Below are 15,563 nucleotides of genomic sequence, written 5' to 3' on the forward strand. Positions count from 1 at the left end.
GTTTAAATTGTCGTGGATAGTATTAATGTTAATACTTACATTGCAATGGAGTTTAATAATCTGTCAGTTTCTTTTCTTCCTAACTTAATAAGCCATTGGGGTATTTAATTTTTTTGTATGGTAGTTACATTGGGTTGGGTGAATAAAATATATTTAACCTTATTATAAATTCTAGGATCTATAAATCCAAAGGATATTACAAACTTCAAGATGTGAAATAGGTGATCGAAAAAACGATAGCTCAAAATACAAAAGCTTTCGAATTATGCAGGAAAGGTATGCAGAAAATCATAAATAAAATTGCGATTTTCAACAGACATACCTTCTCTCTCTCGAAAACTTTTAAAGCTAAAAACTCGTAAATTTAGAATCAGCGTTCCTAATTGATTTTCAACCTCAAAGAATGGCAAACACCCTCCACAAAGAACAATCATGTCATCAAACTTGAGACACATTTTCCCTCAATTCCCGCAGAGCGGGACTATTTCTTTTTTACTTTTTTTTACAGCAAGACCTTTTAAGTCTTACGATTTTGATGGGCCATTCTCAGGTCTTACGGACGAGATAAGCTGCACTTATTTCCTTATTATGACGTGGGAGGGGGTTGATGTCGATGTAATCGTTTGACAGCGTACACCCTCGAAGGCGGGCGAACGACGCGTTTTACTACCGGTAGGATAGAAAAAACGCATTTCATTTGTGGCCTCGTAAGATTTAAGGTGTATTATGGAGCGATTCGACGAATGATCGGATGCCAGTGACATTGTGGCCAATAAAACAGGGAGGAATAATTTGTTTCTTACTACTTTCCGCTTTTCGGAAAACATAAAGAAGATGCTTTTAACATTGACAGAATTGTGATGGATTCAGAATTTTGAATTGTTGATAAAAAAATTGAGTCATGCAATAAATAGGTATTAAAAAACAAAAATATTAAATTATTATGTAATATGCATCGATATTTAACATAGTAGAATGATTATGAACATTATAATGTACAACGAAATATTTTCAAAATTGAGTAGAAAATTGCTGGCAAGTAAGTGTTTTTATCTACAAAAAAAATAAACTATCAACATTTTTCCGTCATGCAAATTTTTATATTTATCAAATGCTTATATTTTTATTGCTTTGATTTACGAACTTCTATCATTCATATTCAACTTTGTTTCTATGTTATTGTTTGACATTCATACACATATTGTTGTTAAAATATCCATAAACTTGCGAAAAAAATAAGTTATATTGTAAAAAAGTAATGATTTTCCAACGTTTTAAAGTTTAAATATAGAAAGATTCAGTGTGAGTGTCGCCATCTCTTGGAGCTTAATAGAATTGCCATAAACCCGCCCTGCTAAAGGTGAATTTTACGGAAGGGGGAGTCTCATCTTCACCACTGTTATTTCCGCCTGCGACCAGAGAAGATATTTGGTGGGATGAAATATGGCTGCACAAGCCGTTACTAACACTCTACGTCTACGTATTATTCCGCCATGTTACTTCCAAGGACGCGTTTGTTGAATCTTTGAATATTACGTTCATTTCAAATAGACGTAACTCCTCGAATATACGTATAAAAGATGCAAGTTCACTGATAATTATCAATACGTTGACGGCTTTTTACTAAACATTTTTTTATTTGATCGCAGCTAAAACAAGTCATATTATTAATAGTGAGCCCCTGAAAAGAATATCTGCGTTTAAAATATGACATCCGCCCTACAACTGAACAATATCTATTTTATCTTGGCTCACGACTATTCTAACAGAAAATGCCCCAAAATTAAAATATTAATATTTTTTATCCTGCATTACAGAAACTATACGTTTAAGGAACTCGCTTCATGTATGATAAAAATAAGGTTTTGAAATACTAAAATTAATGGTAGATGTTTGAGGTTTGAGATATGCTGCAATTACCGGAAAAAATACAAAATAAGATAATACTAGAGTATATTAAAATTTTCTTATTAAGACCATCACACAAAAGAACAATATCTTATGGTCTTTGTGACCAGGCGGATGAAAAATGTAGTTATGTGTAAGGAATAAAATCTGAACCCTGGACGAGTGCTTTCGACACAATAGTAAGGAAATCGAGTGGTTGACGTATTTATCTACCATTCTTGAGGTCCAGGATTTAAATCCTGGAAAGAGGGACGCAAAAGAAAAATGCTTTAAAGGGATTTTAAACGGTAACATTTTCCTGTTCCTGGACTGATACATGAAGCGTACGACTGAGTGTCTTACCTTCATGTAACAGATGATTATGCTGCATTTGGTTTATTAATGCCGTACCCTATGCACCAATAGATGTTGAAATATGATGATGAAAAACATTATATACATAGAAAACAAATTATACATTTTGTTAATGTATTTTTTTTTTTAATTTTAAGACCATACAAAAAAAAACTATTTTAAATTTAAGGCAATAGTTTTAAATTTTAATCAAAAGAAGATGTACTATTTTTTTTTTAAAGCAAATTGATAATGTCTATAAAGAACCTACATTTGTGAAGAATATGCAAGTGAAAAAGGTTTTTTTTTCTAAACTAGTTCAAATTATGGGGAATCTAACATATTCATACAACCGATTAATACTCGTAGGCAAAATGTTTTCCGACTTTTGTTAAATACAATTTAATGCAAATTACATGTTTAAAAAAACCGTTTAAAGTGAAATGAATTACAGCGTAGTTTACGTAGTTTACTAGGCCCGGCTAACATACAAAATGTAGGGGATGATAATGGAATACGGGTATAAATAATTTAACGCTTAGACGCCACTGCACAGCCTCGGTTTGAGTCCAGGTGTCGCCAAGAAATGGGGACTGCTAACATGTAATAATAATGTGGAAATGTATAAAAGTAATGGTGCTCATACTCCACGATAAGCGAGTCCGCATTATTCCTTCCACTTATATTTTTCTAAGCACTTTACCGTAGTCCATTTCTGTGACTCTAGTAACAATTTTGAATAGTCGCGATTCTAACAACCAAACAAATTTTATAAATGAAACACAAACAATATAAATTTTATATTTGAAGCACTAACTTTGTGGTTATACATTAAAATAAATAAATAAAACAACTTTCTTTTGTTTTACTTATTGAAATTCTACTCCCACGGTAAATTAAGCAAACCCACCTAAATAATGGAGGTGAATTCTTTTTATAAATGACATTTTTTCTAAAAGTTGGATTCTTTTAATAAATGACATTTTTCCAAAACAATTATCTAATTGATTACCATCAAACATTAAACCTGCATTCTACCCAACTAATAATGTAGGAACATTGTTAAAAAATCACAAAGGCAAGTCCATAAATATAATAAATCTGGCATATACAAATTAAATTGTAATGATTGCGATTCAATCTACATTGCAAAAACTAAAAGAAACTTTTATATAAAAGAAAAAGAACACTTAAGGTGCCTAATAAAAAATATTTTTTCTGAATTCGCAAACCATCTGACGGAAAATAGTCGTAATTTTAATAAATGCACTGGGTAAAAGGTTCTACGCGTTAAAAACGAAACATTAAAATTAGACAACTTAGATATTTTAGAAGTCAAAAAAGCGATGAACAATGACAAAATAATTATAAATTTACGGTATTTCCCATAGTCCACTTCTGCTTTATTTTAGAAGTGGTTGATCGCATTTCAACCCCCTCTCACCTCTCACTCCATACTTCCACACACACAAAATACTACTTGACATAATTACTTGACTTATTACATCATATACTATATTGGACTTAATATTTAGTAGACACTGTTGAAATTATAAAATAGGATACTAGATTCATTACTAAATTAACAAAAATAAATTTTTTACGAATACAAATATAAAAATTTCAAAAAAATAACAACGTAACCCAACGAAAGTGAAAGCTTGCATATTTAATAAGTATGGAATTTGGTATTTTTATTATTTTTTAGGCCGGTCGGTAATTAACTAATTATTAAGTGCTTAAAAACGAAATGCTTTCATTTAAATTTTTATTAAATAATGAATAACAACAGTTTCAGTGCTTCAAATATAAATTTTATGAAATGAATTTTTTGATTAATTATTTGACTTATACATAATATTAAACATTAAAAATAACTTAATCTTGTTTGAATTTGATTTTATTGAACTCCTAGATTCTCAACATACCCTAAAGAGTTGAATTAAAAACATTTTAAGATTTATATTTAAATGTTTAAAAGCAAAGAATAAATATTTTATCCGACTTATTGCTATTATCAATATCTTCCAGTCAAACAAAAAACAGTCCGGTGAAAAGAAAAATTAGTAAATATTTATAGTAAAAACATCGGCATAGAGATAAAACGAACTGCGATGTAAATGCGATGATATTGAATTTATGAAAATGGAAAATAGAAGTGGAGACAGTACACTACCATGAGGAACTCCTGTGCTTAGGGTTATTAAATTGAGATACTGTTTGCAAGTATGACGCTTGACTTCTCCCATTTAAATAAGCGGAAAACCAATTTAGGACGATGTGAGAAATTGAGACATGTAAAAAGGATACCAAATCAACAGAATTGAAAGCGTTGCTGAAATTCAGGAAAGATAGAATCGTGACGTTCTTATCGTTTATGGCATCCCTAATAACGTCTGTTAATTTCAAAAGCAGGTAAATTTTTAACAAAAGTACGTAACTAAAGCAAAAAGAGAAAACAAATTATTTACCATGATCGCTACGCGTTTGAGTCCGCTTTCTGTACTATCAATAGATACAAACTAGTACAGTATAACATTTATTAAGACGATTTTATATTTTTTCATATATATATATGCTTTACATTCGTTTTACAATTTTCTAATATTTTGGTAAAATTTTGGATGAAGAATGTATTACTAAAATGTACTTTAAAAATAAGCGGTTAGGATATATTCAGAGCAAAGATTAACACTGAATGAACATAAACAGTTGAGTATCAATAATAAACAGAAGTTTCATGGCGCCAGTCTCACACAGATTTTCTAAACTTTGTGAATTTCATGTTTACTTGTTGAAGGTCGAACTTCTTACATTGATAAATTACTTTAAATAGAAACATTGAAAAAATAAGTGCCATATTGACTAACTTTTCTGTTATAAAATGAACATGTACATACCGTTCAGTTGTTAGAAAAATCTCAAAACAAATTAATACAATCCAAAAATATTTAACGTTAATTTTGGTTTTTGAAAGATTGAAATAAAAATATTTCTACTTTCATATTATCGTTTCGCTTACCTGCTTATGCTTATTTTTAGGACTCACGGAACGGAAAATAATTTTCCCATATTATTTATTTCCAAATTGATCAATGAATAAAACAATATTTGATTGTGTACACATGTACAATTATATAATGTATGTACTGTTGTCGTATGGAGTTTCTGTAACATCTTGTTGCTAATACCCCCCCGTACTTACCATACATAATACATTGGTGGGGATAGGAGAACAGAAATTGTGTGGAGGTAAACGAGTACATGCGAGAAACGTATTGAATAAGTTAGTACAGTGTGGTAGGTATCCATTTCAAATATGTCTGTGTACAAAAAGGCATACATATGTACATACATACATGCGCATCCTCGCGAGTTCTATGAGCCAAATTAAATTATGTAAATATTTCGTCTTATTTAAAAAGTAATTTCTTTTTATAGTTGTTTCACTACCTGTGTTTAGACTAAATTTCTCTAACAAAACTTAACACATTTATGAGATCAAACTATGTCTTAGCAATGCTTCCTTATTGAGACTAATATACTAAACTTATTTGCCTCGATCCAACATCGCCAATTAAACTATTTTACGCCATGGACCATAAAATCATGTCTCTCAAAAATATTTTTAAATTGTAAAGATGTCTTAGTGTTATTAGCTGCTTATGTGATAAATATAAAAAAAAACAGAAGTAAAACTCTTAAAGCATTAAGACATTGTTTACGTTTTCTTTTTGTGCATATTTTAAACCCTTTTACAAAAACAATAATATCCCTGAGTGATACTAACGTAGGTGTACAGAAATGATGCCTAAATAATTAAAAACCAATGTATTTGTACTAAGTATATCATCGTTTCTGCTTAGATGTACCAAAATCTGCAATCGATCGCTACATATGCATACATTAAAGGAGATAATATTGTCGATACACTTAGGGGGTGGGTGGATCTGCACAGTACCAAGTACGGAGTGCCTCGTTCCACCATCGTCAGAGTCATTGTTCCATTACCTGTGTAATTGTGTACTATGGATCTATACTCTATACATAATGCATGTACGCTGAACGCTGAAGAGCCCGCACCCGCGCCTCGTCCCCGGTACACTAACTAAATTAGCCGCGCAGAGGAACGCATTACCCGCCATTGTCTGTCTGTAACGTTATACCGGGCCCATTGTCAGCAATACGGAGAATGACGACAAAAAGGAAGAGAATTTCAACGGGGAAATGTCTTTGTCATTCGGAAATATTTGGAACTCCAGGTTTTTCTAATCTTGAATGAATAAATCTCCCACACATGACAATACAATACGTTGTTTTAACAATTTACAATGAATAATTTGTAGCTATTTAATACATACTTCTTGCTGATTTACAAATACCTAAATCATAAAAATATTCCGTTCGATGATTCAGTTATATTTGCGATCGGCAAACCTCTCACACCCTCTGCCGTCCTGGTCGTTCTATCCGACTTGCTCCCCTTTCTAGGCATAGGCCGCAAGGGAAATGGAAAACGGATTGATTAATTGTAGTAATTACCGATCAGGGTAGCAGATCTGGATGACGGTTTATTGTGGCTTCGAATTGTATACAGAAACCGGCGAGACGACGTCAGCTGGCAGTGTTTTGGGAGCCAGCAACACCCGATAATCCAGACGTTTATATTTGTTTTCTCTTCAGAAAGATGGGTTATTTTGAGTAAATATTTTCTTAAGCGTAATATTCAGGCGTAAGCTTATAATAAACGCTATTTAAAAATCCTCTCATATAAGCCCGTCACATTTGTTTATTGCTATTGTTTTCAAAAACCAAACACAGAAGGCATTTTGACTAAAACATAACTAATTATCACAAGGTAAATTATATAATTCTTGGCGTCTAATAAAATACTTAGTATATTGAGAAATAAAAATGTAGCAATATTGTCACGATTTTTCAGACGAATTTGTAAAATACCATAAAATTATTAACCATTAACCATAAGAGTTGAAAAACTTAAATACCAGCATATTGTGTATGCGTTTGCTATTTTATTGTACAAAAAAGTTAAATCCTAATTTCATTTGGTTTACAGTTTCCCCCGCAATAAGTGGAAGGAGGTGTAATCAAATCCATTTCCCCAGAATAACAAAGGTACCTGGAAGCCGACCAACACTCAATAGACAATGAGTTAACGCAAATGTGATTAGCCTTTGTTTGTATTTATACGGAGAGGCAATGGATGCAATGAGAAGGGGATCCATCTAAAGGGAGAAGAGTTTCAGAGACGTAAGAGCGCAATTGCATTACTATTTTACACAATGGAGTAATTGCAATTCAGGATTCTGAAAATATTGAAGAGAACATTTTGTTACATAATATACGAGCATCTACTTCGTGGTACTTTGGTATTATGCCCAAAGGGGTAGAATGATAGATTACTCGAACTAGATCTCCCATAATTCATTAAAGGCAAGGTGTCTACTTGTAGAAATATTTTTAATTAGCATCAGGTGCACCTACGCATACATCTGCAGCCCGCGGCGGTTTTCGATTGCTCCAAACCCTTCTAAAAATTCATAATCCATTAGCAGGGAACAGAAACAATTACAAGGCGGGTTGAGCCGGGCGCACTAACACAATAAATCTCGACACTACACAGAAGTAATAAAATATTTACCTTCAGAATTACTCCCGCGAGGTTTTCAATACTGACACTTGTTTGAACAAGGCTCCCCTTGCAGCCATCAACCCTTGCTTTTTCAGCGAGCGCACATGTTTATACAGCGGTGCTCTCAAGCGGGGAGCTTTGTCTAGCGTTGAACTGAGAACCATTGACTTCTCATTACTGCTACAACAATGCAACCGCAGACACCTTTTTTCTTCTTGTCAATTCAAACGTGAAGTCATTTTGTCAAATATTCCACAAGCTTCGTTTCATTTTCGCACTGTAAATTCGCAATGTAAACCAATATCATTTAATTATCAAATAAATAATAATTTATCATCGAACAGAATGTTTTATTAACGACATATTATAATACGCAGGTTGTAAAATGCCTAGAAACGTTTCGCGCCTATCTTCTATTTTCCCCTAACACAAAAGAACAAACACATTATTCTAGAAGAGGGAAAACAACAAATTGTCAGCAGAGAGAATCCCCGCGGAATCTATCGGTAATCCATTAACAAATATTTTCTATATTTTCCCCTCACACCATGTCCGGATGTATTTTCTTTGAACGACTTGTCCCGGATAGGAATTACATAAAATATACGTCATACATAAAACATTAAATAATTAATTTTGTACTTAGTCAGTATAAAAAACACCAAAATAACATATGCTGTACTTGATAGGTAAATTGTTTTATTAACTTCGCTAAAATTATTTATTTGACATTAAAGCCCTCACCAATTAAGGGACCCTTTCGCATTGTACCCGGAAGACTGAATTAAATTTTCCTTAAACGACGAGAAGACGTTACACGATTATTATATCCCATAGAGTCGTTAAGTACATACCAGGATGTCATAAAGGCGAAAGAGGCATTTATGCCGAGATACATTCTCCAGAACAGTAAGATATAAACGAGTTGATCTCCGCGTAACCCTTCCATAACCTTAAAGACCCACGCTGCGGTGCTGGTGTCCTGATACACCATCTCGTTCTTATGTCTTACTTCGAAATATTCTGTAAGGTTTTGTTATTTTTTTCATCTTCATCTAAAATCATCTGAGTTTTATTTGAAAACCGGTTTGAATTCTGATACTTATCCAGGATTGGCTTTTGGCATAGGTACACGAGATTATTTTTATCACAAAAAATAGCATATGCGTATTTAAAATTAAAATTATACTTTTTACAATAACTATCGATTTGTGACAGTTCGTTTAAAGCAAACAGTCAATATCTGTTTTTTATTTTATTTTTGGTAACATAAATGATAGAAAGAAAATATTGAATCTTATCTTATAATTGAAGTCTTAGTGTATTAGCTAACATTGAAAATATAGTTAGTTATTCAAAGGTTCATCAGTGGGAATGCAGTATGCCGCCTGCTTGTATTATAATATTATAAACTTCATGATTATGGAGATATAAATACATGAAGATCTCTTTACATTTCTGCATTCCCGGTACCTGACAATCAGACAGCCCACCTTGATGGCTTCCAGCTAGCCTGGCAATAGAGACGCAGTAGGGAGTATGTTTCTTGCTCATGTTAATATTAACGAGACTCCGTGGTCGTTTATCGCAGGCCACTGAGTTCACGAATTACTTCATAAAAACGAATATAAAAAGTTCGCTACAAAACCAATCACATTTTTTCTCGACTAAATAAAAAATACACATGAACACGAAGAAATCGGAAGAATTAGAAATATTTTACTTAGATACTGCGTAATTTAAAATATCGAACACATTTTTTTTTTTGCAATAACTTATGCGATAACGTGCGAGCAATCCATAAATTTAAGAAATATAACAGTAATTTACATCGTTTGTTTCTCAAATTCGATTGAAATACAACATTTTAACGAATTAACATGATATTAATGACACTCTTTATGATAATCTCTGGTATAGTAAAGCCATAAAAAATATTTTGTGATTGTCCAAATGTTTGTAGGCAAAGACTGCATTTCCCCTCCTAGGGAGCCATTAAAATGAAAATATTACAACAGAGATAGAGATCATTTTAGAGGAGGAAATATAAAAGTCAAGGTAGGTATTTGCAAGGTTTATGACATGTCAGCAGCTGGTTTAAGCGGCCACTTTACGCACCGTGTAACATTCACCATCCTGCCTTTTTGAAATTTTCTTCAATTTGTTGACTTAAGCATTTTCGATTGTTGCCTAATAGGTAAAATAATTCGGTCAGAAGAATCTCACTCACATCAATTAAGGTTTCTTGAGCGTCAGAATAAATACCAAAAACTGATTTAAATGTAATCGTCAATGCGTAAAAATAAGTTCAATTTTCTGTAATATAAATTCGTTGATTTTAAGACCTTCGCGGTGATAAGATAATTTTTTTAATGTGAACGCTAAAATTAACGCCTGATATCCAAGGGAGTTGGGTCATACGACGCAGCTTAAATTCTGAGAAAAGTGGTATCAAAGTGGTAAGTGGTAAAAGTGGTAGTTAATTTAAGATATAGTGGCGTATAAGTAACTTAGTCTTTGATACTGTCAAAATATTATTAGTAATCACATGTATACGAATACACCATCTTATAGATATAAAACAATAATTATCAAAGGTTTTATAAAAACGAATTTTAGGCAAAATTCAACTTGCGTTGAGATTCATGTTGAGTAAGAACTACTACTACTACTACTACTACTGCCATCACGACATTTCTCCGTAGGAGTAGACAGATAGATGGACCGCCACACACGTCTATTCTGGCACACATATTTAAACATATTTTGAAATACATGCCCTTTGGTCTGCTTTTAACATAATCAGACTTGAGCTTTTGGTTTATCCGATCATGCCACGTCTTCCTTGATAGTCCTCGTCCTACGTCACAATTTACTATCGTCATATATATCTGTTTTACTATTATGTCGTCATCCATTCTTTCTACATGACCGAACCATCTCAGCGACCATTTCTTAATGTTATCAATTATACTGGTCTCAGACTTGCACTCTCGCATTGATTTTCCTCACATTCGTCTAAGAGATTGGATTTCGCCTACGTTCAATCTGATTTTATCCTTCCTCCGTAATGAGGAACTTCAACCCTACGGGAAATTGGATAGAAAAAATGTTTTCTCATGCGCGGTAAAAATAAGAGCATTAATTTATTTGGAAAAGTTTACTACTTTGAGCGTCGTCACTAGTTCATATGAATCAACCAATGGTAGAAGATTTCCGGTTTACTTCCCTTCAATGGACTAATCGGCAGAACTACCCGAGAAGAAGCGGAAGAAAACTAGGGACGTCACACGTGGATTCGGAAATACAAAACTTTAAAAAATCATACCGCTGATAATACGACAGTTACATTAAATAAACAATTGGCGTAATTTAATAGTTTATTGACAAATAAAAAACCGACTAAACTTTCTTATTCATAATCCTGTCATACATAAAGTAAGAAAAATATCAAACACTATTTTAATAAAAACGTTTGCCCTCGATTAAAACAATTTAATTATATTGTTCAAAGCTTTTAATTTAATAATCTCACAAACGCTAAACATTTTAAGTGGTTACATTTAGTAAATGCGAAGCTGCGTAATATGTAGTAAATTTCGCATTTTATAACTGCAAATGAATATAAATTTTGCCACGATACTAATGTGCCAACTAAAATAGTATTTAGAATTGTACTGTAATTTTAGATAATGCCCTTCAAAAATTCAGTAAATTTGAACCAACGTCTATAAATGAGGTTAAAAAAATTGTTGCGGCATTACCCAACAAACAATGTATATTAGATCCGATGCCAACATGGCTTTTGAAAAAATGCATTAACGTATTAGCTCCATTTTTAACAGATTTATTTAATACATCCATGGAGCGCAGCATTGTTCCGAGAGCCATAAAAAAAGCAAATGTAACTCCACTTTTAAAAAATTCCCAACTAGATGTGGAAGATCTTTCCAGTTTTCGCCCTATTTCAAATCTTCCCATCGTATCAAAAATACTAGAAAAAATAGTTTCTCACAGGCTCGTTAACTATATCGAGCGGAATTCTTTATTTTCGGTAAGGCAATCGGCATACCGACGTTTTCATTCCACGGAGACGGGAGTGATAAGAGTACTGTCTGACATTATAACGTCGGTGGACTCTGGTAATCTGGTGTTGATGGCTCTTCTGGACATGAGTGCTGCATTTGATACTGTAGACCGTAATATTTTGCTTGAACGTCTGGAGAAAACTTATGGTATCCGTGATCAGGCACATATGTGGTTCAGTTCATATCTTAATAAAAGAGAATATGCAGTCGTGTTCCAGGGTAAAAGCTCAACCAACTTTCGGGTGTCTACAGGAGTGCCTCAAGGGTCAGTACTCGGACCACTTCTCTATCTCCTTTACACTAAAGATATAGAGAACATTATCAAAGAATGTGGATTGTGGTCGCACTGCTATGCAGATGATACGCAGATTTATTTTTATTGCAAACCAGGCGAGAGAAGTGTGCTTGTCAATTTAATTGATGGATGCATCAAGAAAATAGGAAACTGGATGGCTGAAAACAGACTAACATTAAACCCATCAAAAACTGAACAACTGTGGGTGGCTTCAGCCAGACGACAGAATTTGATCCAGGATACGGCTCTACCCAATGTAGGGAGTGCCGTTTTACCCACCGTTAAACTACTGGGAGTTTTACTCAATTCTGACCTATCTCTTGACGCTCAAATTAGTAGAACGATAAGTTCATGCTTCTACCAGCTGAGACAAATTAAATGCATACGCAAAAATTTGCCGGTTGATGCCGCCCGTCAATTAATAAATGCGTTTGTAGTGTCTAGAGTCGATTATTGTAATGGTATCTATGCAGGTCTACCAATGAACAAAATGACTCGCCTACAATCTGTATTGAATGCCGCAGCGAGACTTATTTTCGGAATCTCTAAGTTCAGTCATATCACTCCACTACTTCGGGAACTACACTGGCTACGTTTTCCACAGAGGGTCGAATACAAACTCTGTTGGCTTATGTATAAGTCACTGCACAACTCGGCTCCGGAATATCTAAGGGAACTATGCATTCCAGATGAACTAGCTGACAGGCGTCTCACGCTTAGATCAGCTACGTCTACGGCGAGAGGAAAAGTTATTATACCTCTACGCAAACAGCGCACTAAATTTGGTGAGCGCGCCTTTGCGGTCGCAGGCCCTATGGCATGGAATGCTCTCCCAGCAGAGGTGCGAGGCTGTGAAAGTGAAGTGATGTTTCGGAAAAAACTTAAAACCCACTTGTTCTCTAAATCATTTGAATAAATCCGTAGCACGTGACAACAAAATAAATCAAATTACAAATTTAAAGCTTCAATTAAATTAACTTAACAGTAGAATCACCATGTAAAGCGCCCTTGAGGTATTTTATTACGAAAATGGCGCTATATAAGTTATCCACAATAAATAAATAAATAAATACTCACCAATTGTTGACTTGTAGTATCGTTAACCCGGTGTCTTGTGCTAATTGTTTCTTTTGGTCTTCTGAAGGGTAGGGGTGCTGTAAAAATGGAAAATTCACAAATTAAGCTGAGTGCATTAAGTGAGAGCAAACATAAATACTAAAAAATAACAATGAAATTTAAATACTAAAAAAAGGCATTAAACTTTATAAATCACATTTACTTTATATTTCGTTTTTGAAATGGTTTAATGTTTGCGCATTAATTTTGCAGATAATTATAATTTTCTTGTTGCTAAATGAGTTTTGCGTGTTATGTTTCCTAATTATTTATTAATGTTAATTTTGTTGTTCTTTTTTTTTTTTTTTACAATATACGTAAGAGGTAAAACAGAGTATCAAAAATATTAAGGATAATTACATAGCAATGAATTACATATTAACAGTAAAAATATTGAACGAAAAAATCCCACAAAGGCATGGCCTATTCGTGGGTATACAAGAAATGAATTTTCGCTTCTATAATAAAAAGACGGGTATAATATTTTTGTGTTATATAGGAAAGATAAAATAAAATATTCTGTAAAAGATCATAAGGTACTTTTTTTATTTTAAAGTAATTAATAAGGAAATATTTTTTTTTTTAAACATAAAAATATGATATTTATAATATTGTTCTTGATTGAGTCATGTAACTCATATAATAAAATGCATAATTGTGATACATAATATAAAAAAATATTATTGCATTTAAAAACTTCTCTACTATGAATTAACTAATGAATTAACTCCTACGATGCATTTATGAAATAAAAAACTTGAAATATTTTGGTAGGAGGCTCGCGCTCTTATAAAATATTTGTCTGCATAATACTTGATATTCAGGAGCATCACGCCGACTAGATAATAACGTTTATTCATTTCAAAACGGTTTTATTTTACAATTTAATGAAATAGAATTTTAACAATACACTTTAATGAATTAATATTCAGTCACATAAATATGAAAGTTCCGAAATGTACAACCAAAGTTTTAAGTGTGGCATTTACAAAAATAAACGATCAAAATATTGTAAGTTTTTGTAGCATGTATGTACAATGTACATTGTACATATTGTTCTTCGTACTTCCGTTTTTTTATACGTATAGTAGTTGTTTTGGTTATCAACAAACCCTTCTACAACCTCATCCACCCCAGACTCCCCGGAGGGTAAAATAGCTCTATTTTACCTCAGACCCAACGTCACCTATATCCTCCTACCTTCTCTGCTACCCCGATACAGGTAGCCTTTCCCATGAATCCTCCCCTTTATACTGAGTCTTCCTTTCATCCTATTCTCCTCTGTTCTACAAATATTATAAATACAAAGTAATAGAAGAACAGAAAATAGATAAAACCTATCTCTACATTTGCGGTCCAGACAAATTATATTATGTTTAATGGATACATATTACTATCGGCAATATAAATATTGACAAAAAAAACGAAATATCGTATGTATTTATAATACGATTTAAAACGATTCGAGTTCGAGGAAAGAAAGCATGTTACAATAATAATTATTATTCTTCTTTTGCTTTGTTATAATGTAGTCTGTTTTTAAACGGGTTGTTTCTCATGTAAGGTGAAATTCCAGCTGTCTTTCCATATTTTGGGAGGTTTTCCTCGAAGACAAGTTAAAGGAACCCGGTGGTGTCCATTCTTTGGACATGACCGTACCAGTCCCTGCTTCGCTGTCTACTCTATCTTATGACGTTCTCAACCTCACATATTTACCTTATTCTGGTGTTCCTCACGAAATCTCTTAGGGTTTTGCCTGATATCATTCTCAGTGTCTTCGTCTCGGATGTCCTCAATACTTAATTAAGTCTTGTCTTGACTGTGTCTGCCATTCTTTCAACGCCATATGTCATTATTGATCTATCGTATGCTTTATAAATTATCCTCTCACTCTTAATGGCCAAACCTTTATTTTTCCACATTGTGGATTTCAGAACATTAGAGCATTGATTATCGTGCGTTTGAAAATATACGATATATTAGACGTACTCGTAAAACAGTTCAGAATCGCGAAATAAGGGTTGAAGTAGATTTCAGCTTTATCCCCGTACCACAAACGACTGCGGCAGCGGTAACATAGAGAAGTAATCTAGTACACTACTGGGACTTGGGATGCACATCGCGCACACACGTCACTTATATTATTCCGCCATGCGAAACTTACAAACAG

General features: G+C 33.2%; 1 protein-coding gene across 1 annotated transcript in view; it reads right to left on the minus strand.

Moving 5' to 3' along the window:
• Nucleotides 1–15,563, minus strand: part of LOC148282682 (homeobox protein homothorax-like) — a 182,693-nt gene that overhangs the window by 132,799 nt on the left and 34,331 nt on the right. Inside the window, exon 3 of the mRNA XM_088224709.1 lies at nucleotides 13,355–13,431. Within this exon, the coding sequence (XP_088080835.1) occupies nucleotides 13,355–13,431 (77 nt within the window). The remainder of the gene's footprint in view (nucleotides 1–13,354; nucleotides 13,432–15,563) is intronic.

This window comes from Micrasema longulum, unplaced genomic scaffold, assembly GCF_059751315.1.
Source record: "Micrasema longulum isolate JH-2025_06_02 unplaced genomic scaffold, ASM5975131v1 h1tg000306l, whole genome shotgun sequence".
Taxonomy (NCBI): Eukaryota; Metazoa; Arthropoda; class Insecta; order Trichoptera; family Brachycentridae; genus Micrasema; species Micrasema longulum.